The sequence below is a fragment of the Bactrocera dorsalis genome, chromosome 2, assembly GCF_023373825.1.
Source record: "Bactrocera dorsalis isolate Fly_Bdor chromosome 2, ASM2337382v1, whole genome shotgun sequence".
NCBI classification, from domain to species: domain Eukaryota; kingdom Metazoa; phylum Arthropoda; class Insecta; order Diptera; family Tephritidae; genus Bactrocera; species Bactrocera dorsalis.
Window position 1 is genome coordinate 96,007,743 of NC_064304.1, and position 23,834 is coordinate 96,031,576.

The window sequence follows — 23,834 nt, forward strand, 5'->3', positions numbered from 1 at the left end:
AAGTTACGAAGTTGTTACACCCAGAAAGAATTGTCGTAGATTCCCGAACGTATATATTTATAAATAATAAATTGGCATATCGTCAACTAAAATGCAAAATAACGCACCCTCACTTTTAATAAGTCGATAGGCGAATGAAAAAAAAAATATAATAGAAACCACCATATTTAAAAAAAAATTGAATATTGGTTATAAAGTGGTTAAATATTGGTTATATATTGGTTATATATTGGTTATATATTGGTTATATATTGGTTATGTATTGGTTATATCTGTTGTAGTGAATCGCAAGCAAAAACAAAACAAATTTCATTTTTTTTGTTTTCCATTTTAGGAGTCGTTTACACCCGAACTAGTCGCTGAGTTTTTGAGGTATCGATATAAAATTTTGTGCACGTCGCCTTCCTCAAATAACTGGTTATATGTTGAAACCGCCGATATCAGGCCACTATATTATATAGCTACCATTCAAACTGAAAAAAAAAATGAAGAGATATCTTCACAAAATTTTCCAGGCATTATTATTGAGGGCAACGGCAAAATCTCCGAGGAAACTATTCGGTTCGAACCACTATAAGAAATAGCTGCCGTATAAACTGACCGATCAAAATTAAATTTGGTGCTACTCTTGATTTATCAGTAACTTTCTGTCAATATGTTATTACATAAAGTGAGCTTAAATGTGTACACTAGAGTCGCCAGAGGTCGAAATTCGACTCATACGAAATGACAGTGTTATACATTTATAATAAAAATTTTATAGAAAAATTTTAATATTATACAATGTGGACAAAATTTAAAAAAGATGTACAAAATAAATTAAAAATTAATTTATGCTCGTGCAAAGTCACTTGTTCTATTTCTGGTTTTGACTTAATTCTTTCGGATGGTAAGAAGTAGTTAAGTTGTCGTCGACTTCATCTAACAGAAGGCTCAAAAACGTGTTGTTTCTAGAGGGTCGGGCCACAGGGAGAGGGGTGTTAGATAAGTAGTGTTGGTGGGACATGCGAAGAGGTGGCCAGTGCCATGTGGAGACTCATTAAACGCCGGACATATAGTGGATATGTCGGTCCCTATTCTGGATAAGTAGGGGTTTAACCTGCTACAGTATCCAGAACAAAGCTGCGGAAAGGTCACTCTCGTTTCTCGTGGCAACTCGGGCTCTTCGTCTGCGATGGGTGGTGGTAAATGCCGGTCAGTGCTTGTCGGAAGTTTGTTGCATCCGAATCCTGGTCGGCGTACTGTCTAATGTAACTTAATTAAGGAATGATCTCTAATGTGCGTAGAATACGGTTCCGCTCCAACAGGAGAGATAGCCGTTAAACAATAAAGGGGAGAGGACACCTCCCTGCGGAACACCTTGTTTAATTCTTCTCAGTTTTGAATTTTTTCCTCGAAACAATATGGATGATTGACGACCGCTCAGGTAGTATATGGTGCACTTCTTCGGTCCTGAAGGAAGAGTAGGTTTTTTAATGTCCTGCAGTAGCGTTGTGTGACTGACTATGTCAAAGGCTTTTGACAAGTCCAACGCTACGAGGACTTGTCATCAGCTCCCCAATGGTATACAAGGTGCATAAATATTGTCCCTATATGTCAATGGCAACACAGTCAAAAAGGAATGACAAACTTTTTTGTTAGCGTAATTATATATAGACGAATATGATTAAAGGCGTGGCTTGTGATATTACTCACCTCCAGTTTGTTTCTCCGCATCATTACTGTTGCCAAAAAATTAGAAAAAAGGCGTTGATTTTTTTTTCTTTAATTTTAACATATACTTTTTATTTTACAACACTTTTGTGTCATCGTTTCTCCCGCCAAATCTTAAATTTCTATAATCTAAACTAAAGAGAACGACGAAAAACACTTAATATTTCAATACAAATAAAAAATATTTTTTACATTGGTAATTAATTTGTATTTATTTTTACTAACTTAACTAACTAACTGTTTTTGTTTTTACTTTATTCGTCTATAAATATGGCTAATTCGCCACTGCATGTGGCTGCATATGTGACTTACGCTAATTTAATGCTAACAATTAGTAATCAACGGCGGAATAGTGTGACCGGAACTATGTTCAGCAACTACTCCTGCCATTCTCGCGCTGGCTTAAGCGGAAATGTACCGCTTTCTAGTTCATATACCGCTAAGAATGCATGCAACATTTGTTGTTTGTAGTTTGGTTTTCTCGCTTCGTTTCATTCTTATTTGCTTAGATTTACCGTTTAGACTCAGAACTGTGTTGTGATGAGTGTTCTCAATAACTTACATTTCTAGTCACACGTGTAGCATTTAATATATTTATATTTTGTGCTTTGTTTGGATTTGAACAACGCTCATTTCAGTAGGTCCAAATGCTTACTAACGTTAGCTCTGTTTCATGCTTGGTTGCTTATTTATCAAGTTTAAATGGTTTTTATGTTTGGTTTTCGTTTTACACTTATTATTTTATTTTTACTGTTTTTTTTTATTATTTTTATTATTTTTAACTTGGTAGAGTAAGGTAATTCTCGGGTTACAAGGTTTCACATTTCAAAAATTCTTTGCTTTATTGTTTTTGTTTTAAGTGGCTCTAATTTTACATTCAACATCTGAGTAATATTCTCTTACATGTAAAGGTATATGTATGTATGTATGTTTATGAGAGGCGTTATTCGCCAAAACGAACTGCTTAATTTAACCTACAAAATTCCTATATACATTTATATATATACATATATTTTATGTACATAACTATTTACATGCTTAGAAGTACAAACGGTTAAATTACTATTTTTTGAAATTCAGAAAATTATGCGGTCTAGGAACTTTCGAGGGAATCGGAAATATTCGATTGCACGTTCCAGCAACATTTTGGTGGCAAATTCCTCATTTCATAGCAACAAAACTCAATTCTCTTTATTTATGAAATCCCGTATAACACATCCAAAATTGTCTTAAAAAAATTATGCAAAATTTTCAAAAATGATTTTTAGAACTTTTTTAATGTTTAAATTTTCCGCAACATTTTAGAACTGCCATCAGCTACATATATGCTGTTATTAATATCTGCCAAGTATCAGCGCAGATGCCAATAATTAATATTCACTCAAGGCACAAAACATATTACAATCGCTGAAAGTTAATTCGATTGATGCTCGAAAGTAACGCGCGCTGGGCGCAATTAAAATGCAAATATTTTAGCTTTTTTCGATATCCTTCAGGACAATGAAAAATTAATTTCATTATTTTCGCAATTTAAATACATTCACAAATTACATGCTCCAGTTATCTATGGGCGGAGAGATGATTCCAAAAAATTAAGTCCCGTGTGACATTAAATTCGTGTGAAATAGACAATGCGCGCATACAAAGGAAGTAATTATGGCAGTAGGAAAAACATAAACAAAAACAAAAACAAATATTTAAAGCAAAATTAAATATTAAATATTGTCATTGGCAACATTATGGCCTACTTTTATTATTGTGGCATAAAATTTGATGATATTAATAAAATTATATTTCCCTGGAGCGAACCAATACATATTTATGCACACAAATGTACAAGTGCAGGCACAAACAAAAAAGCCGTTATTATAAGAGAGAGAAAGAGAGTGCGCCAGCAGCTGTTGTGTTTGTATATATTTACTAGTAAGTAAGTCAGATATGAAAGCATGCTGAAGAACATTAGGGTGGTCAATAAATTAAACAAACTACGGGGTATGTTTCGTTTAGCTTTATCTGTTATTTTTTTAATTTATTTTACTTCATTTTATTTTATTTTTAATGCATGTAACAGGTTTTTCAATAGGGACAACAAACGACGACCTATTTTTTCCCGCTCTTTTGACATTTTTCTTCAGTAAGGTTAGCCGTTTCATTATGGAAAGATATACGATCCATCAATCTTTTGAATTTATTAAAATTTATTACCGAAATTCGGAATCAGTGGCCTCAACTGTAAGAGCGGCACGTCCAATTTAAGGTCGTCATAATCGTACTGTCAGATCAACAATTGAGCGTCTAGCGGAAAAATTTGAATTCACAGGCACAGTACAAAATGTTCTCATACTAGTGAGACAAAGAAGTGTCGATAATATCGCTTCCGTCAGTATCTCAGAGGTCGTTCTCAAGCGTTGGGCGTCGTTGTGGCGAATTTTGCGAAAAGATCTTGACATACAAATATAAAACATCCTTACAAGATCGAATTGACGCAGGAACTGAAGCCGCTTGATCACCAGAATGGTCGTATGTTCGTGAATTGAGCTGAGCAACAACTTGAAAATGATCCGGATTTCCGTAGAAAAATCAGCTTCAGCGATGAGGCTCATTTCTTGCTGAATGATTTCGTCAATAAACAAAATATGAGCCGAATTAACTGATATGAACTTAGAGAATATGTGTTTTCAACAGAAAGCCACACTGCGAGTGTCACAATCGATTTATTGAAAACCAAGTTTGTTAGACGTGTTTTCTCACGAAATGGCCCAGTCAATTGGTCGCCTCCGTCGTACGATTGGACGCCGTTAGACTGTTTTCTGTAAAGCTACGTCAAGTCTATGGTCTATGGCAAGAAGCCAGCGACGAGTGATGAACTTCTTGCGAATATCGAACGTGAAATTGCAGCAGTATCGGCCTATTTATGCTTGAAAACCGTCGAAAATTGGGTTTATCTTGTGGTCTTCTGGAAGCGTGACCGGGGTGGCCATGCCAAAGAAGTCGAGTCTCATACATAATTTGTAACGCTTTTATTGAAAGACCTGTTATAACACTGATGACAATTCAAAAGTTTTCGAAAAATTAAAAAAAAAAATTAAGCTAACTTTAAAACTTTGTTATTGTAAAGGCGAATCAGCCACCAAATCGCACTCTCGAGAATTTTAAATCAGTATGCTAACACGAAAAAGTCGCCCTTAACCAAATTTTTAACAGAAAAACGTAAAAATATTTTTTTTTTCATTTTTTACATTTACAAAGAAAATGTGTGCACTTGCATAGGTTTTTCACAACACCAACATTTTCTAACACGCTTTCTTCACAATTTTTTGGTAACTTAAGCCCTTGCCACAAATATGTTGTGTACACGAAAAATGTGCGCACACTTGAAAAGCAACCTCCACTTGTAGTTAAGCCTCTTTGACGTGCTTTAAACCCGCTCACCAAACCACCAAGGGCGTTGCGTGAAATTATGTCCTAATGTATTTTTTATGAACGAGCGCTGTGGAGGACAATTACTTACATATGGGTGCATAAAAATTTTAGTAAATTATTGCCACATGGCGTGAGGAAATGAGTAGGGAGGGGATGTGTGTATTTGTATGCGTACGAATTTCATGCATGGCCACGCAAGAGCGCTTAGTGCTGGCGCTGCTTCCGCTTACGTGCGCGCTTATGTGCTACACACATGCATTTGCACACGCACATTCACAGGAGTCATGTATATGCGTATGCATGTGAAGGTGGTTAAGGTGTTTAAGTGTATGCGCGCGTACATCCGTCCATTTGACTGCCTGTGCGTCGATGCAATGAAACAGAGCAGAAAATTATGTAATGCGAAATAAGTGTGCGTAGGGTGCTGGGCATAAGCAGGTAAGCCATCATGCTGAACGGGCATACAGTACCGGGAAAGCTCTCGTGTGCATTGGGACTTTTAATTCGGGTTTCAAGTGCGCAAAATTATTCGGCTTTCACTTAGTAAAGTCAAAATTGTTTGAAATTACATTGCAATTTGAAATTTGTGTTTTTTATAACACTTCCGTCGATTTCATTTTATGGTAATTTGCTTCGCATATAGCGTGCGACGGTGGACCCACTGACTGATTTCCGATATACATTTGTGAATAAATAGCCCATATTGTTTGGTGTGTACAAAATGTATAAAAGACACTGAACACGTGAATTATTGCCTTTGATTTTTATATCGTATATAGAGCAAAAGCTGAAAACCACTCTTGGAGGTAGTTTCGCGGTGGAAAATTTTACTAAACTTTTGTGCGAGTCCTCTATAAAGTGAAAAGCTGTCAGTGAAGCGGTCAGTCAAACCGAACAATAGAGGAGACTTAGATGCCTTTTTCTCTTCCATGAAGTAATAATTTGTCCACTGGTCCCGTGAAAGAGACATGAGATGGAAGTTGGTTAGGTTTAGCGGATTAAAGTCCCGTACTCCGGCTTTCGATACTTCCTTATACTTTAAAAAAGACTGAATCGACTCAGGTCATCATAAATATTTTGAAGAATCTTCAATATTTGCTTTAAGGTGTAGTAAACTTCTAGGTAAACTTAATATATAGTACTCCATTCAGCGTATAGAAATATGTTAGGAAAAAGCAAAAATTAGCAAAAAAAAAATAAAATGTATGAATTTTATCAACGAGTGGTAAAATTTTTGTTTTTGTTTACTTCAAAAGCCATTTATCCAATGCCAATTTATCTAAAATTTCGCTTGAAATTCAATTATCTTTTGTTCTACACAAGAGCTACATTCATAGAATTGTTGTACTCGAAGCAAAGAAAGAATTTTTTGATTTAACACAAACATGAAATGCTTCTCCGAACCTGTCATATTACAAACCATCATTTTTGTTGTAGTAATGACATTATATGTATTGCTTTTTATCATAAATTTTGTAATACAAGACTTCACCTAAATACAGGCATATTAAAATTTAGGATGAAATGGACTAGGGTATGGTATGTTGCGTGCTGCTTATAAATCGTTCTTCAAACGCTTGTGTCAAACGATTAAAGAAAAAGAGTGAAATATTTGAACTAACGAACAAATTCCACAAACTATAGAGTATGCTTTGTGAGTTAAAAAAACCTTAAATTATAATATTTTCTTTCTTTTATTGCACTTTGTTTTGTTGACACATACTCTGGATTGCATATTTGCCTTTATTGTTTAGAAAAAAAAGCAAATTTAAAAAAAAATTGTGAAAGTTATATTAAAAGCGCATGAAAAATCTAATTATTATCATAGAATTTCATTATTTAGAAAAATTCGCTATAAGAGAATGCATATCGAAACTTCTTTCCCATCGTAGACATCCCTTACTGAGTTACAGCCGAGTTTGCATTGCGAATAGATCAAAATAAAATGAATATTGAAAAAAGTTGCAGTGTTTTGGTAATCAATTTGTTTCAAAAAAAAGTTCATTGTACCTCAGTTCATAATAAAGAATTTCGTCAAAATAATGCATGTGTAAATATTGTAACCGTTTCCCCTAAAGTACTTTCGAATTTTCGTTGATTGCAATACTGTTTGAAATTTCTGTGCCTAACAGCACTCTATAGTCTTTACAAATCTATGGCATTTTAACTAATGTTTTTCACCATTAGTAAGCCATATAAATGCTAATCTTTATCATATACATTTACAGCAAGTGACTTAATTACAATTATGAGCCCATTGCTCATATACAATGGGAAAATGCGTTGTTTTCACGAATTATTGTTCTAAAAATGTACGCAGCACAGTCAATACATCAATTATACACTGGCGCTTGTGCTTACTGATTCACTTATTTTACATCACCAATTGCTCTATTCGCTTTTTTTTTACATATACATATATTTGCAATTTTCATTTACATTCAAAACATGATTTGATTACAATGCGCTTTGCTCGCTTCAACGTAGCAACGTGAAAATTAAATCTGCATTTAAAACGATCAAATTGCAGTACAAATGAAGTTGTATTAATGTCTGTTATACGAGTACAATTCCATGCAAACCAATCACATTAATTCAATATTAAAATTTAGCGAAGAGAATAACACCTGTTCACATACATATACGAGTATGTATGTACGTGGGAGTGCATAGATAACTCGTGTCATGCTTTGGTTGGCTATGAAGTGCTGCTGTATGAGCGAAATTCACCACAAACATAAGTGCTGTGCGTTATTTTCCAAGTTATTTTATTTTAGCTGATGACGCTGAAGTTTCGATTTTTACACTAAAATGTTAATCAACGTAAACCAATTTACTTTTCTGAAGTATATACGATGGAATTTTGCGTGTGTTTTCATAAAGCAAGTTAACCTAAAATTCTAAAATTAGGTTATTTCAATCAATTTTGAGCTCCAGAAATGGATTTGATAATCTTTTCGTTTAAAAGTTTTATGAAGTTAAAATTATGCATCAAATATACTGAGTATTCATGCAAGTGATTTACATGGAACAACAGTGTTGCGCATACGCCATGGTGCACTCTATGAATGCTCAGTACATGTTGTACAACTTTAATTGTATTTTGGTTTTAAAGGAACATTTTTTATGATAAAACTAGCCACAACTTTTTTGTGAAGCGCAAATTTTATTGTTGATAGATACTTATTTCAAAGTTCTCGGTCTATTTGTTTAATGCAAAAGATCAAAGAATTCTATATATATAAGCAAAGATATATAATTTAGGATTATTTTTGATTTTTTAGCGCCAAAACCGTTACTTCAGGGAAAAGTTCTGTGAAAAACAATCAACTAAGAAAATAACGCATATACTTATATACACATTAGAGCGGGAATGATCCACGGATCATTCTGAACAACTTTGCCTAAGAGAGTATGGGTTTAAAATCAGTTTCAAGCCAGCCATTTTTAAGATGAACTTTCAAAAATCTGAATAATTGGAGAGGTGTGTGATACAGTTATCCGAATTAGTTGATTTCGACAAATTATAGTAGAAAATTATAGAAAATGTAGTTATCCATTCGATTTCGACAAATGAACAATGGAATATCAAATTATAACTTCATATTAACATTTCATTCAGTTATATCAAAATTTGAAAAACTTCTTCCTAAACATCGCTGGATCGAAATCAGTTTTAGACCGGTAGCCTCTTCGTCAAAGTTGTTCAGAATGATCCCTTTTTTCCGTTTTTTTTTGGCGCCCTGTAAATCGACCTGCTCTAATGCACATATTTTCGAAATGCAGCTGTGTGTTTGAACCATAGCGAGTCTGAGCGATTGGTGTAACAAAAGTGTAGAAAAAAAACGTAATAATAATAATACACATACCTACATATATACAATTACAACTACAATCACTAAACGTGTAAAATCGCAGTCAATATGCTCCTCTACATGCCATTGTGTATCTGTCCATACTCGATTAGTTGAGCGCTTTTGCTCAATTTTGCAATCACCTAAGCAACGAAGCGCTAGCCGACCATCGCCGCCAATGCCGCCACCAACACCAGCAATGCGTCTCTAGTGGCCGTCGCACTTCATGTCTCGGCATTTGCAATTGTTGTTGTTGTTGCAGTTGTGCTTGACGGTGCTGCCATTGACCGCATTGCAGGGCCCACCTGGAGAGCAACCAGCCCACAGACACGATGCACCAATTTGTTGTGGCCGCGGCGAGCAGCAGTTGTTGTAGCAAGCGCCAGAACAACGTCATCGGCCACACTGTCTGTCGTTGCTGCAGGCCGGTGTCCAAAGGATGTGCACTTGGACATTTAGCTGTTGTTGTCACTTGGGTAAAGCTTGCGGCCAGTGTGGTGAGCGCGCTTCGGGTTATTCGATGGAGATAGCCGTGTAGTGTGCTGGAGAGGCGATTAGCGCTGCTGTTGCCGTGCTGCATGGCGGCCGGATGTTCACCGTTGATGACGTGCACCACCACCGATGCAGAATCTATACGAGAGAAGAGTATGCAAGAAATATATTAGTAGTGACATATGCAACGTGGGGAAGTAGACAAATATTGGTTGACGTATTTAATTAGTTTAGTTTAAGAGGATTTGCGCAGAGATTTGGATTAGTGTGGCCTTTTTGTAACAACAGCTAAGCAGTTGGAGAATTGCGATTTAAAAAAAAATATAAAAAATATTGAAAATGTTCTTCACTAAGAAAACCTCAACGGGAAAGGAAAAGCAGAGAGGAAAGCGGATAGGTTGTGAAGTAGAAATACAGAGAGAGAAAATTTGGATAAAGTCTCACATATAGGTATTCTGTGGGAAATTTCAAGAAACTTAATACGTATTTGGCTTTACTAGAGTATGATTTTTTTAGATTAAACTTGAGTAATTCGAAGGTGTTAGAATTATCTACGCCGCTGATATATACTAATGGAACTTAACACGTTCGCGGACGTGAATGCTATAGCATTCAAACTTTAAAGCCAATTTTTATTCATTTAATTTAATACAATCTTAAGTTTTTGTAATTAATACACATTTCAAAATAATGACCAATTGGTTCATTAGATACTTTCATATTATTTTATCTTTTCTCAGAGTACTTACAAATTCATTCACGTCATTCTGGTTGAAAAGTAGTATCTATATCGTCGTGGATGCTATAGCATTCATTGTATATAACGGTTAAAATACGATGTTCTGACTACTCTTATAATATATGTCTAATTAGATTTCGGATATTACAACTAGTTTCAAAAATAATTGCCTGTATATTTTTGCAGCTCCCTAAAATTTTTTGCGTCCGCGAACGTGTTAAGAGTTTCTCACAGTAATTCGAATGAATAAACGCTTCGAAAAAATGCTTTAATTTGCTGTCAAAACATATTTGTTCTTTACATTCTTTAATTAGATAATACCTATATATGCCCGGCAGCAGCAGGACATTATTCCAAGAGACAACTTTTAAAATTGACAGCTCTGCGAGTAAAACAAATTGCTTAAAATTAAGATTTTGCCACTTGACCGCCGCGTCAGGCTGACCAGCGCGCATAAAAACATACAAAAAGTTTTTAAATTAAATTATGCCAAAAATGAGCTACAATAAGGGCCCAGCGCAGCAGCCTGGGGAATGCGAAGATAAATTGAGGGAAAACAAAGAATGTAAGAAATAAAAGTGGATATGTTGAAAAAGCATAAAAAAGCCAAACAGTGTGAAATATCAGAATGGCTGGGTGAGAAGAAGCACTGCGAAAATATCCGACCACAAGTAACCGCAACGCATAACAGCAACAACAACTTAACTGTTCGTGTAGCAACTCGTAGAACTCCCTCGCGCTCGGTAAGCATAATTCAATTTGTTAAGCCCTTTGCGACATCGCGGCATCAATAAGCTCGAAGAAAAAAAGAAAAATGTGACAAGCGCAAAAAACATAAAAGTTGAGATATTAAATATTTTCGCACAAGACAGCGCAACAAAAAATATAAATAAACGTGTTGAAGGAAAGAAAGTGACAGCCAGTGTGACAACCAAAGGCTGACGCAATAAACGAAAAATGAAAATCAAAATTGGAGAAAATAGTAAAACTTAACATGAACAGAATATATACTCGTATATTAGGGTGGTTCTCGTACACGTATTATTTTGTATAAATATATATATTAGGGTGGGCAAAAAAATTGTATCAGACTTGGAGAAAATAGTAAAACTTAACATGAACAGAATGTACATACTATGTGCATTATAGACCTGCATATGTATTAGGGTGGGTCAAAAAAAATAAGACTAAGAACAGAAAATAATAAGAATAATTAAATTAACATGCACAGCCCGTATATATGCTTCATATATGTATGTAAATATATACATTAGGGTGGGTAAAAAAAAAATCACAGTAAAGAAAAATAATAAAAATCAACATGAATAGACCGTATGTATATGCTTTATATGTACATTAGGGTGGGTAAAAAAAAACTAAAAATTGAGTTCAAAATTAGAGAAATTAAAAAAATTTTGTATTAGGTTGAGCCAAAAAGGAACGTTTTTTTTCCTTTTCGTACTTTGAAAAATAGACACCCATAAAAAAATTTCTCCAAGTAGAAGCTCATAATTGTAACAGGAAGGTGTTCCATCTAAAATTTTTTTATTTTTTTTTTATAATAATATAGAAAAATTTCTGCCTCGCAGCTAATTACTTTAAATAAATCTCATTTCATAGATTTGGCAATAAATTGAATGCGCTACGGAATGGTCTCTTCCTAACTAGTCTCTAAAAATATCAATGTTGGTTTGTTTCTATTAAGCCGATTTTTTTTAATTAATTTTAAAATCAATAAAAACAATTTTTAAATTTTTAGTGCTCCGAAAAATACTGTTATTTTTCTACCCACCCTAATGTATATGTATATATTTTAAACAAGTCGACTTTTGCAACGGTAAGCGTGCAAACGCCTGACAGCGGACATATATGTGCAAGTGAATTAACGCTCGTCTGAACTTTTAAATGAACTAACGGGAAATTCTCATCTTATAAATCCATACCTACCGCTGAGTTGTGTGATGTATATGTGCTTGTGGGATATGAAATATTGTAAGAGCGTTGAAAAGTTACAAATATTGTCAGATGTCAAGCCAGAAAATTATGATTTTTCAAACTTAACCTTGACCGGGCGTAAGTGTCTGCAACGTTCGCCAGTAATACTACAACAAACAAAGAGTGCGTGTGGAGTATATAGTATATATGTATGTCACTGACATTGTGTGTCCTCTTTTAAAGTGTGTAAGCCGCATAAATAAAGTAGAAATTTTGATAAATGAGTATGTGATATAAATTAAAGAAGAAGAAGAAAAAGTAAATAATTCGGCTCCTGACTTCTGTCAACTCAATGATCTAAAGTCTACCTGTATTGTTGGGTGAGTAATTGAATTTGCCGTTTTCGGCACTAATGAACTTTCCTTGTCTGCACTTGACCATGATGAGATCACACCCACGTAATTCTATTTTTACCGACTTACTTACAAGGCATAATTTATGTGATTGCTGGCACACAGTAAGCTGCAGCAACGTTGAATCAATCATTTGCGAAGCAGGGAAGGTTGAAGAGGGGAAGTTGAATGTGTCTCAGTTGTAAGTGCTTTCCTGGAATTAAATCTACTGCTTCCACTTAAAATATGTCTAAGTTGGGTAAGACGCGCTATTGAAAACAGTTCGGTTTAATTTCGACAGCGGCATGTCGCAACAGCGTGCCGCATCAGCCTGTACTAACAACATGCCGCTTGTGGCTTCAACTTGAATTTTCATTAACTTTTTTGGTTTACAAATAGCTGTTAAGCGCAGCTAAAAATAATTATACAAGTATTTATGCTCGTTCTTAATTTTCGAATTTTCGGTTTCAAAAAGTTTGGCTTTTCGAAGTTAGGCAGTAACTTAAATTAGTTAACTAAACTTATCAGCAATGAATTCTCTTGTCTTGACAGTGCACCAACCTTCGTCGGTTCATTATGAGCAAATATATTTGAAAACCTATCCTTGAAATGTTTCATTTAATTTACCACCCGCTAACATTGAAAATTTTATGTATACTCTACATTGTGTTGGCGCACTAACTTAGCTTGTGCCTTGTGCACTGTTTGCTTCACTCAGCAAATCCTTTTAATCCAAATGTTCTCACGACAATAAAACTTTTGACTTAACAGCAGTTAATGGATTTTCGTGGTAAAACACTTTGTCTTTATTCGGTGCAATTAAGTGTGTGTCGGTACTTATGTGTAAACACAAGTGATTTCGTGCAAAGTAGTGAATATATGTATATACACAAATACATGTATATAAATATGAATACATATATATATATATATATACTTATATAATGTATTAAGACTTGAGTGTATCGTATATGCCAGTTCTTCGCTGCCACAACAAATTAATTATGCGACATGTTGTGTGCGCAAAAATAAATGTCGCCGTCACGGTTGCCAATTTCAGGTTGCAAGCTGCGTATTTTTCATGCACGCATTGGAATATATTTCTTGTTTTTTGTTGTTGTGTTGTGTTAAAGCTAAATTGACGCGAAGTCCTGGAAAATATTTAGCATAAAGCATTATGCTTTAAAAATATTTCAGTTTCGTGGGTTTTATTGGCTTATGCCGTTGAGCTTTTAAATTCAAATTGTATCAAACAGAAGCTTACGCCAATCAAAAGTTTTCAAAATTATTACACTTTGACCATTGCGATACTTGCTGTTTTCATTTCTGGTCTAATCGCGCCAATATTAACTTTGGCTGTCGGAATGCGTTTTATGGCTTTTAAAGTTACTTTATTGCTTCTCCCTTCCAGAAGAAGCGGTAGTTGTTGATATTACATAGTATACAGAACCAGGAAATCTGCTTTTGTTTGCGGTGGTATATGTCAGACCATATACTGCTCTATAGAAAGCGTAAGAATATACAACGGCATCTATTAACAAAAATACGAAAAGACTTTTTCGACTACCTAATGTAATTGGTATGAGCTAAGACGGCAGTTGTTTCAAAGGAAACGCAAAGTACCTTTAACCCACCAAATAAACTATATTAAGCTGTACGTTTATTCGAAAGTGTTAGTTTTTCTTTTCTTTTCTGACTCCCGAAGTTTCAGTTTCTCTACTAAAAAACCTTTCAACGTCAACTAAAGAGTTTTATTTTCAGTTAAAATTGTGTCTAAATCATTTTTCTTTTTTCAAGCATGTAAAATGGGAAAGTAAACAAAAGCTTTGCTCTACAGAAAATGAAAAATTCTTTCTTTGAAAATATTCCAACTGCGTGCAACAGTTATTCACCATGAGCATTCATGCAGCACACCATCATTTTTCACTATTAGCATTAATGCAGTACACCATGTCGTATGAGTAACAATGTTGTACAAATCACTTCTAAGAATGCTCAGTGCGTTTGACTAAATTTATTTAAAGTTTCCATAAATTTAATCAAAAAATATTTTTATATAAAAAAACTGTTTAAACCTTTATTGCAGACCATTAGAAGAAACTTTTAATGAATTTTCCAAAGTTGCTACATCTGCTTGTACTATTAAACGAACCCGCCGTGTGAAGCTCATTTGTCTTTCAAGTAGTTGCTTATAGCTTTTCGCGCAAATGCCATGTTTTCGCCAAACCTTATCGAAAAAATAAGTTCCTTCTCTCTACTCGTTAACAAAATAAACACCCATAAAACCAACAACAGGCACTTGGTATTGACAGAGACAAAGCAGCTTAAATGAATCATGCCAACCCGATAAACTCTTTCAATATCTATGAAATTTGATCGGCTTATATAAAGTCTCTAGGCTGTTTAGTTTTCACTCATACACAAGCATATGTGCAATTATGTATGTGTGTGATTCTAAAATGACAAATAGTTTATTGCAGCAAATTCTGAACACAGCACCAAACCAGTAGCATGACGTCTGCACATATTACGCCTCTTTATCTGTAAAATATCTAGTTTAGCTAAACAACGAAAAATGACTAGAAGGGGCAGAAATACAAAAGACACTGGCTGGCTTATGAAAAGCAGCTCTGTGAGTGCACAAGTTGAAGCAAAAAAAGAAAATTTAATAACCAATTTTCCAAAGAACAGCTGTGGCATCGTTAGATAAACTAATGGAGTGTCAAGTCCTAGGCTATGACGTTCGAGTACACAACAACAAGTATGTTGCAACTTAAACAAAAGCCAGGATAATAACGAATATAAGCTTAGAAGCGTAAAAAATTCACAAAGAAGTAAGATAACGGCTTCATAATCCCAATAATACAATAGTAACCAAACGAACGAACATGTATGTTTATTATTACAGCCTTTTATAGGTATAACATAATCCTTAGCAATGCCTTTTGTTCAATCACTTGTTGTGTTGTTCATTTCCGTGGCACTCACCATGGCGATTACATGCCAGCAATTAAGTATCCTTAAAATCTAAATACTCTTCTACGCTTCCAGCAAACGAAAAAGTAAAACAAATGCTGGCTTAGAGGACGCATAACACATAAAGGACACCGGGATAGCAGTAAATCGAAAATATTTGCACTCAGTCGTTGCTTGATAAGGGTAGTGATGGAAACCGGATGCTTTTTACCAGTTGTCATATCCCGTCATTTCTTTGTTGATTTTGCCACTTAAGTAGAAGGAGAGCGAGTGCCTTTTGCTTAATAATTTGTTTATTCAACAGTTTGAGGTTTGACATAGAACATTAATTTCCCGTACTTGTTTCGTTTGCTCTTTTTTTTAGTGAAGGCAAAGGGAGCGGAAATAAATAATTAACGTTTGACAATGCCAAACATTTGCTTTATTGCATAATTTTATCTGAGTTTTCATGAAATAAAAACCTTGTTGGATACTCTGCAGAGTTTCTAAATTTATGATATCGATTTGTGGCTCGATTCTGCGAAAAGTCTTACAAGTAGTACGTTGCTACTAAAAAATTTAAGAATTTTGAAAAGAAGTTGTTTATATGATGACTATGTAGTATGTTCAAACCTTTTTGTTATTTAGAAAAGGAGCACTGCTACCTTTTTAGCCACGAACAAAGGTCATATTGCGCAACAAACAGCGCTAATTTGTAAACCTCGTCAGTCGGTCAGAAACATAGCACTTTTTTCGCTGGCAGGAAACAGACACATTACTGTCTCAGAAGCATTTTAATTAAATTTTCCGATGGGTCGTCCACTTTGTAATTTCCTATAAGGATACCAATTGACCTTATTGAATTTTTTCGCTGCCAACTTCATACTTAACCTTTATATATTTCTACACCTGATATAGAAGCGCTTGTTGTTAAAAAAATTTTTAAATTGTTTTGAATAATTTTTATTTCGCGCCCCATCGAAGATGGAAGATCGCTAATAGCATTTCATGCATAATTTACTGTTTCACTATCAAAAGTGCTCAAACCACTTCGAAGACCGATGGTCCCCAAAAAATAAATGGTTATGTTGTCTGTTTGATGGGATTTCATTTAGATTGTTTATCTTAAGATTTTATTCGACAATACCAATATTAGTTCTGAAGTGTATTGTGATTTGCTGGAGGAATTTAGGGATGCACTCATACAGAAGAGGCCAGAATTGATCAAACGAGAAGGTGTGATGTTCCAACAGCAGAATGCCGGAATTCAAACAAATTTGATGACTTGCCAAAACCTTTCGCAGCTTGAATAAAATGTGTTACCACACATTTGGCACTTTCGGGCTTTTACTTGTTCTAGTATATATAATTTTTTTTTTAAGGGTACAACTTTCACCTCAAACCACTTGAATCAGTTCTCATACTCCGAAATATGGCAAAAGGATCAAAATGCAGAATAAATATTTTTATAAACATTTACACAATAAAAAATTCGTGATTAAATTACACCAAAAACGCGAAATTGCTTAAAGAACGACCCGATAACTCTCCCAAATATGGACTCTCCTCCCACTACTTCGCTTTTAGTCAGAAATTTCCAAGCGTAACTATTTTTCTAGATTTGTTTGTTGTTGCAAGGATTTTATTGCGCTCAAAGGTAAGTTAAGCCTTTTTGTTGCACGTGTACGTTTCACCATATCCCCAAAGCATACTAAGTATCGCAATGTGGCATCACTGACGCTAAGCTAACTGTCAACAGTTACGTGCAAGTATAGCAGCAATGATATTTTGATATTTTGAGCGCCATAAAAATCATAATATGCATGAGTGATAATGCATCACGTACATGCCACAAACTTAATCTACAAGTGCTTTAACAATGCCAGCACAAAGCTTCGGCTGAAGATACATGCGACTAGCACAATGGCGTACAAATATGTACCTATTGCGGTGATGTGGCATTTTTGGGGCACGCCGCGCGGCAGCAGATCACTAGCTACCACGGCGTCTCGGTTTGAAGAAGGTGCTATTGTGGCTTTGTTGCTGTGGATGGGGTTTAAAATACGCTCGCTCGGTTGAATAAAGCTGGGTTCTTTAGTTATGCGTATGTGTAAGTATGTATATGATGTATGTATATGACCTTACCTGAACTGCTCGGCGAGCATGTATAATTCCCAGAATCGGCTGGCGTTGCCTTGGCTATCAATAATTTACTGGTACGCGTCGAACGTTCCGTTATGACATTTATGCCGCCACGTTGTGAATAATTCATAACGCGTTTACCCTTATACCAATATATAAAGGATGGCGGTATGGGCGATTGCATGGCGAGACAGGTGAGATTTATGTCACTGCCGCTTTTGATGAAAAGTTCTGCATTGCCAAGAATTTTTGCACGAGATACTGTAAGAAAACAAAAAGGCGAAAATAGCGTCAGGAAATTAAAAGTAAACACATACAGTTATGCACACACATATATATATACGTGAAACAGCTGTGTAAAAAAGCAGCCACGAAACACTCAACAAACCAAGACAAAACAAAAAACCTCTTCGCTATTCTAATTAAACGAGCGGTTCAAGGATGTTCTTTTGCTATATTTTCCTTGCCGCTTGTGCTCTAAATTAAGTGCCAACTACACCTTCGCATAAGCAACTAAAACTAGTTTGCGACCAAAAGTTTTGTTTAAGTCTTAAATTTAAGTTTATACAGGGTTTTCCGATATGAGTAATCGGAATTCTTTAAAAAAAGAACACTAATTGTTAATGAAATTCAAATGGTTTTTGTTTAGTTTGAAGAACACTCGATATAACATCATTCAAATGACCTCCACGACATTTTTTTACAGGAACGAATTCGATCAACACAACTTTCAAGTACTTTTCCACTATATCAAGTCATATGTCATGAATAGCACATTCAATATTAACTGCCGAAGCTAGAAAAGAGTCTAGTTTACTGCCAAAATCATGGGACTTCAAATAACCCACAAGAAGTAGTCTAATGGTCTTAGATCATAATTTTTTGGTTGCCTCTCTATGTCAAAATTTCTTGAAATAATCGAATCTCCACACATTACACCTGGAACCAGATGTTGTCAAGAAATATTTCTTCCAACTAAAAGTTGGTTATTATTGATCCATACCGCTCTCCACGGTGTCATGTTCTTCATTTAGAAAGAAGAAGGACCCCATGATTCCACCAGTTCGAAAACCACACCAAACTGTCATTTTATGTGCATGTAATGATTGTTCTTGAATAAATTTTGGATTTTCTTAGCATCAGAATCGATTGTTTTTATTTACTGCACCAATCAGATGAAAGTGAGTCTCTTCGGAGAACCCAGAAAGCCTAAAATTTAAACATACCAACTTGATATAATTTTACGATTATTTAAAATTTAAAAATTTTCCATTCCAAATTTATTACTGCACACTAAAATATACTGAAGCTACAAAATTCTAAACTAAATCAATTTAATTCATTCACACATACAATTAAGTTACCCTTTAGTATTATAACGAAACCAACTAAGTAGTAATGCAAAGATATAAGTATCCAGTTAAATGCATAAACAGTTTAGTATCTAATCATTACTCACCAACTACGTTCAGTCGAAAGCCTTGACTTATCTTTGGCTCTGTGGACACTTGACACTCATATGTGCCAGAATCTCTTGGCTGCGGCGACGATATCCTCAGGGTCCACTCATCGGAACCCTCTGTGTGCAGCGACTGGAATCGTTGGTCATTCGTGTAGGTGAGTATGCCGACGGTGAGTATATGCAGGTCACGTTTACGTATCCAGGATACCTGCAAAGAGCCAACCAAATGCTGCTTAGTAGCAATCGAGCAATTCAGCGTTCAAGTAAATACACATTCAAGTGATTGATTGCAGATATGTGATTGCTAAGCACTTAAACCAATGCTATTAATTAGCGAGCTTGAAATTACATTCAGCTACTTAACAACTGTTCCCTTATGGCATTTGCAGTTTTACGCTCACTTTGGAACAAAAAATGAATAAATATTTTATTTTAATGTAATGAAATGTTTTAGGATTCTATTTGTTTAATTTAAGGTCTAATTTTCCGATAGATTTTCTGGATAATAATCAGAATTGGAAATATATAACAAAAAAATTAACTATATAATATATTTACTAAATCTAAAAACATTCAATGCCAGATAACATATTTTGAGTCCTCAGGGAGATTGATTACGTCAACAAAGAATACAAAATTTGTTAAAGTGTATTGACGATTATTTAAGCATAGTAAATTCAGTAAATATTTATTATTTAAATTTTTTATTAAATTTCTTCAAAATACTGACTTGGAAATGGATATAATCCATCTTAAGGAGTTACATGTGTTTGTGGGGTTTATCAAATCGCTTTCTTTTAGTGTCTTATTAAATTTTACAACACCTCTATAATAATGTCCTAAATTTTAAAGTTGATATGAGTAATAGTTTCGGAGATACAGCCTTGAGAACTTGTGCGCTCGAGGCCAGCTAGGTTAAGTGCGCCGTCTTTAAACGGGTTTTTCTCGAAACTATGCGTTTGAAGTCTGTTGTAACGATTTCTCGAAAACTACTCAACCGATCTGAATGTAATTGCAAACAGGTCTTCGAGATACAATTCTTAAGGATTTGGACGTAGGATTTTTTGTTTTTTCTATTACAACTATAAAAAAAAAATTTCGCAAAATGTTTGCTGAAATTTTCATTTTAGTGTAAAAATGTCTGCTAAAAATCGAAATTTCATTTGTTTCCCTTCATCCAAGTTCTTAGTTAAGGTCTTAATTAAACCATCTATTTTTTTCTTTTAGATGTTGCTGTAAGGAGTTATCCTGCAAAATGCTGGCGCATCTGTTTTTTGAGTGGTTACCGGAAATGACATCGCAATGTCTAAAAGTATAAATTTTTTTCCAAAAATTTCAGAATTTCTTTGTTAATAGTGTATGTTTGTAACAAAAAAAATTCAAAGAAGATTTTTTTTGTAAGAAAAATTATTGAAAAAAGGTTGTTTTTTGCACTAGGATACCCCTTTGTAAACTTTTTACTGCATATTCACTTATTTCCGGCAATTAAATACTAGTGTGAGCAACAACTTTTAATACCTTGCCTGCGGGTATACAACTGTATAAGGGTAATTCAATCTAAAATTTACATTAGAAGGTTTTTGGGGAATTTTTTTTTCGTTGTTTGGGCAAAATATTGGACACGTTTTTTCCACTTTTTATGAAAAATTTTGTTATTATGAATTTTCAAAATTTCAACTTTTGAAAAAAGTAAGTTTAAGCATTTGTGTGTACGGAGAAAATAATTTCATTATTAAATAACCAGCTCACGTATTTTTTACGATTTTTTTTTTAACAAATTACATTTTTGGACTTTTTTGTATACAAAAGTTTTTTTACATAATTTTTTTTTTTTTTAATTTTTGAACTACTTTTACTTAGTTTTTTAATGAAATATGTACATACTACAGTTGCTCAACAGGATTCCTGTTATTAATTATACTACCGCAGATTGTTGATTAATACGCGAAATGTATGTGTTAACTTAAAATTTTTTTCTGATATGAAATTTAAAAATTGAAAAATTAAAAAAAAATGAATAACTGCGCTTAAGATACTACCTCATCTTAAGCGTAGTTATTCAATTGTTTTTTATTTTTCGATTTTATATCAGAAATAGTTATAAATTTTCATAACCAACCTGTGGCAAAAATTTCAATAATTATTTTACAGACCTACGTTTAGCTGATAGATTGGTTCAGATTTTAAGAAACAAAAAATGCTATATTTTAACGCTTGTGAAAGCTTAAATATTTGAGCACATACTGCCAAGCTCGATCCCTTAATTGCTTGGCAGCTCACGTTCAAAATGTCATTATCTATTAATGCCTATAACGAACAATCTAGTGGCCTATGCTACTCAAGCCAGCCCTACACATGCGTCTATATATGTGCCTAATTTCATACGAATCCCAGTAGAAAAGTGTGCGGAAAACAAACACCAAACTGACTCAGTGGGAATTTGATACAAAATGTACAGCTGAAAGCGGCCTAGTATGTCCTACAGTACACTTAAGAATCGATTGTAAACAATGTTGCCAATTTTTATTGTATATATATGTATAAACTAGTGAATATTATTTGGTAGCCTTCAGTGATTAATCACTCAATAAAATTCTCTACTGGGTACAGGTTGTGGCTGCACGGTGTACACTGAAGCGTGCGCTTTTGTGTGTGCATGTGTGTACGAGCGCTTGTTTAGTGGCTGACCCTTCACATGCCATGAATATTTTAAGCCTTCAATGCGCTTATGTAAATTTTATGGGCCGATAGTGTAACACTTCAATAACGCTATCGTTTTTTTTCAATGTTTTTCTGCTTTTATATTTATTTTCACCTCGCTTCCTCTAGGATATTGCGGCATCAGTCTGATGCCTCGTTTGCTTTTTTTCTTTATTTTCCAGCTGCCTCTATTGCTTTTAATGGCGAATTGGTTGTCATAAAATATTACCTAAAGGATAAAAGGTGCAACCTTTCCAGCAGCGCACAAGACACTTACACAGGCACAAATCTTTTGTATGTGGACCACAACTGTTGGCTACTAAAAATTATGTGCAAGCTTCCATCTTTTTCGCTACGAATCTGAGTTTAAAACTTATTACTTATTTTTTCATGGCAAACATTTTTTATGGCTTTGGCGCTCGGTAATAACTTAACCCCCATTCTGGCGTGGTAACCACCATTGTTGTTGGGCATTGTGCCGGCGAAATTATGCGGCGCTGGCAGCAAATTGAGCATCTGAACACATGCGCTTAAGTCTACACGATAATAGGTGCCTCAGCGCACGTGTGTGTGTGTATGGATTTTAGCTCATATACATATTAACGACGGGGTAAGACACCTCACCGTTAAGTGAGTTAAGTAAAGTTTCCTTTCAAAAGGTATTTCATACTCGAACTGTTTGGCAATAAGAAATTCTGCTTGCTTTGCATAAATTGATGTGCCATTAATAAGGCATTTTATGAGTTTGCAATTCAAAAGAGATAAAAATAAACTGCCAGCACTAAAGAAAGTTTATTTCTCTCCTGCAGTATCGAAAGTGTCTCGATTATGATGACTTCGAGCTTTTCAAGAACTCCACTGAATTGACCAGAATTTTTACTAGTTAAAGCGATTATAAGAAGCTAATAAATTGGTGTCCTCTACTTGCACGAAGCGTAAAGCGTGTTTTGCTATTACTTTTCAAAATTTTTCTTAACAAAAAAGTGCAAAAAAATTACAAATATTAACACATTATATAATAAAAACGAAAAAAACGTTAACTTTGGTTGCACAGAAGCTATGTATGCTATCCTTGAGAGGTAAAAAAGGTTTTTATAAAAAACTTGAATTTGATGGGTCAGTTTGTATGACCGCTGTATGCTATAGTGATTCAATCTGAACAACTTCCAAGAAAAATTCTTTATTGTTTTTCAGAATATTTCGTCTATATTTCGTGAAGATATCTCCTTAAAAAAAAAATATTTTCCGTACAAAAACTAAATTCCGATCACGTCTGACGCGAATTTTAACATATTCTACGGCCTCCCTATCGATACCAGATGCTTTCAGCGTAGTCTTGCCAGTGCGGGACAAGTGCCCAAGAAATGTTCCATTGTTTCCCTGTAGGCATTTTCTGCAGTCTATTCGATTTATCAGCCCCATTCTGTGGGCGTTTGCCGTTACCAGACAGTGACCAGTTAGTATTCCGGTAATTTTTCTACAGTATCTTCTATCGAGTGCCAATAGGAATTTTGGGTACTTCCGATCTACCGTTTTGCACATAACTTTTGCAGTCTTGCATCCAGGTAGATCGTTCCATCGTGTTTTGATTTTTTTTTATTTTATTTTAAACAGAAAATTTTTGCCAAGTATCTCTCCTCGGAGTTTTTTTTTAATTATGAACCGATTATTAAAGAACATTAAGTTCTTTAAATTCACAATTTTAATAATTTATTAAATAATATGCCTATTAAAAAAAATGTTCTCTAAAATGCCCACTGTTCTGTCAAACAAGGTTATTTTAATCTTTAAGGGGCACTTAAGGAGTAAAAAGATTGACATACTACCCAAATACATCACCTCTAAAATCGCGGTAACTTTCCAATGCAAACTTCAAAACCCATACAATTTAATGGTAATGGCCGACTGAACAATACTCAATACTCAATTCCAAGGAACGTAGCATATATCGGTCAATAACTCGCAAAGACGTGTTTACCCGCAATGAAGCTGTAAGTTTTGCTACAAGGACGAAGTAAATGGGAGTT

At 34.6% G+C, this 23,834-nt stretch overlaps 1 protein-coding gene across 2 annotated transcripts in view; it reads right to left on the reverse strand.

The window, feature by feature from the left end:
• Positions 1-1,753: 1,753 nt before the first annotated feature.
• Positions 1,754-23,834, reverse strand: part of LOC105231698 (uncharacterized) — an 83,287-nt gene continuing 61,206 nt past the window's right edge. For both annotated transcript variants that reach the window (XM_049449799.1, XM_049449800.1), the window contains exons 4-6: positions 19,105-19,315; positions 17,649-17,906; positions 1,754-9,620 (exon numbers count right to left, since the gene is read on the reverse strand). In XM_049449799.1, coding sequence (XP_049305756.1) covers positions 9,130-9,620; positions 17,649-17,906; positions 19,105-19,315 — 960 coding nt within the window. In that variant the 3' untranslated portion in view covers positions 1,754-9,129. The remainder of the gene's footprint in view (positions 9,621-17,648; positions 17,907-19,104; positions 19,316-23,834) is intronic.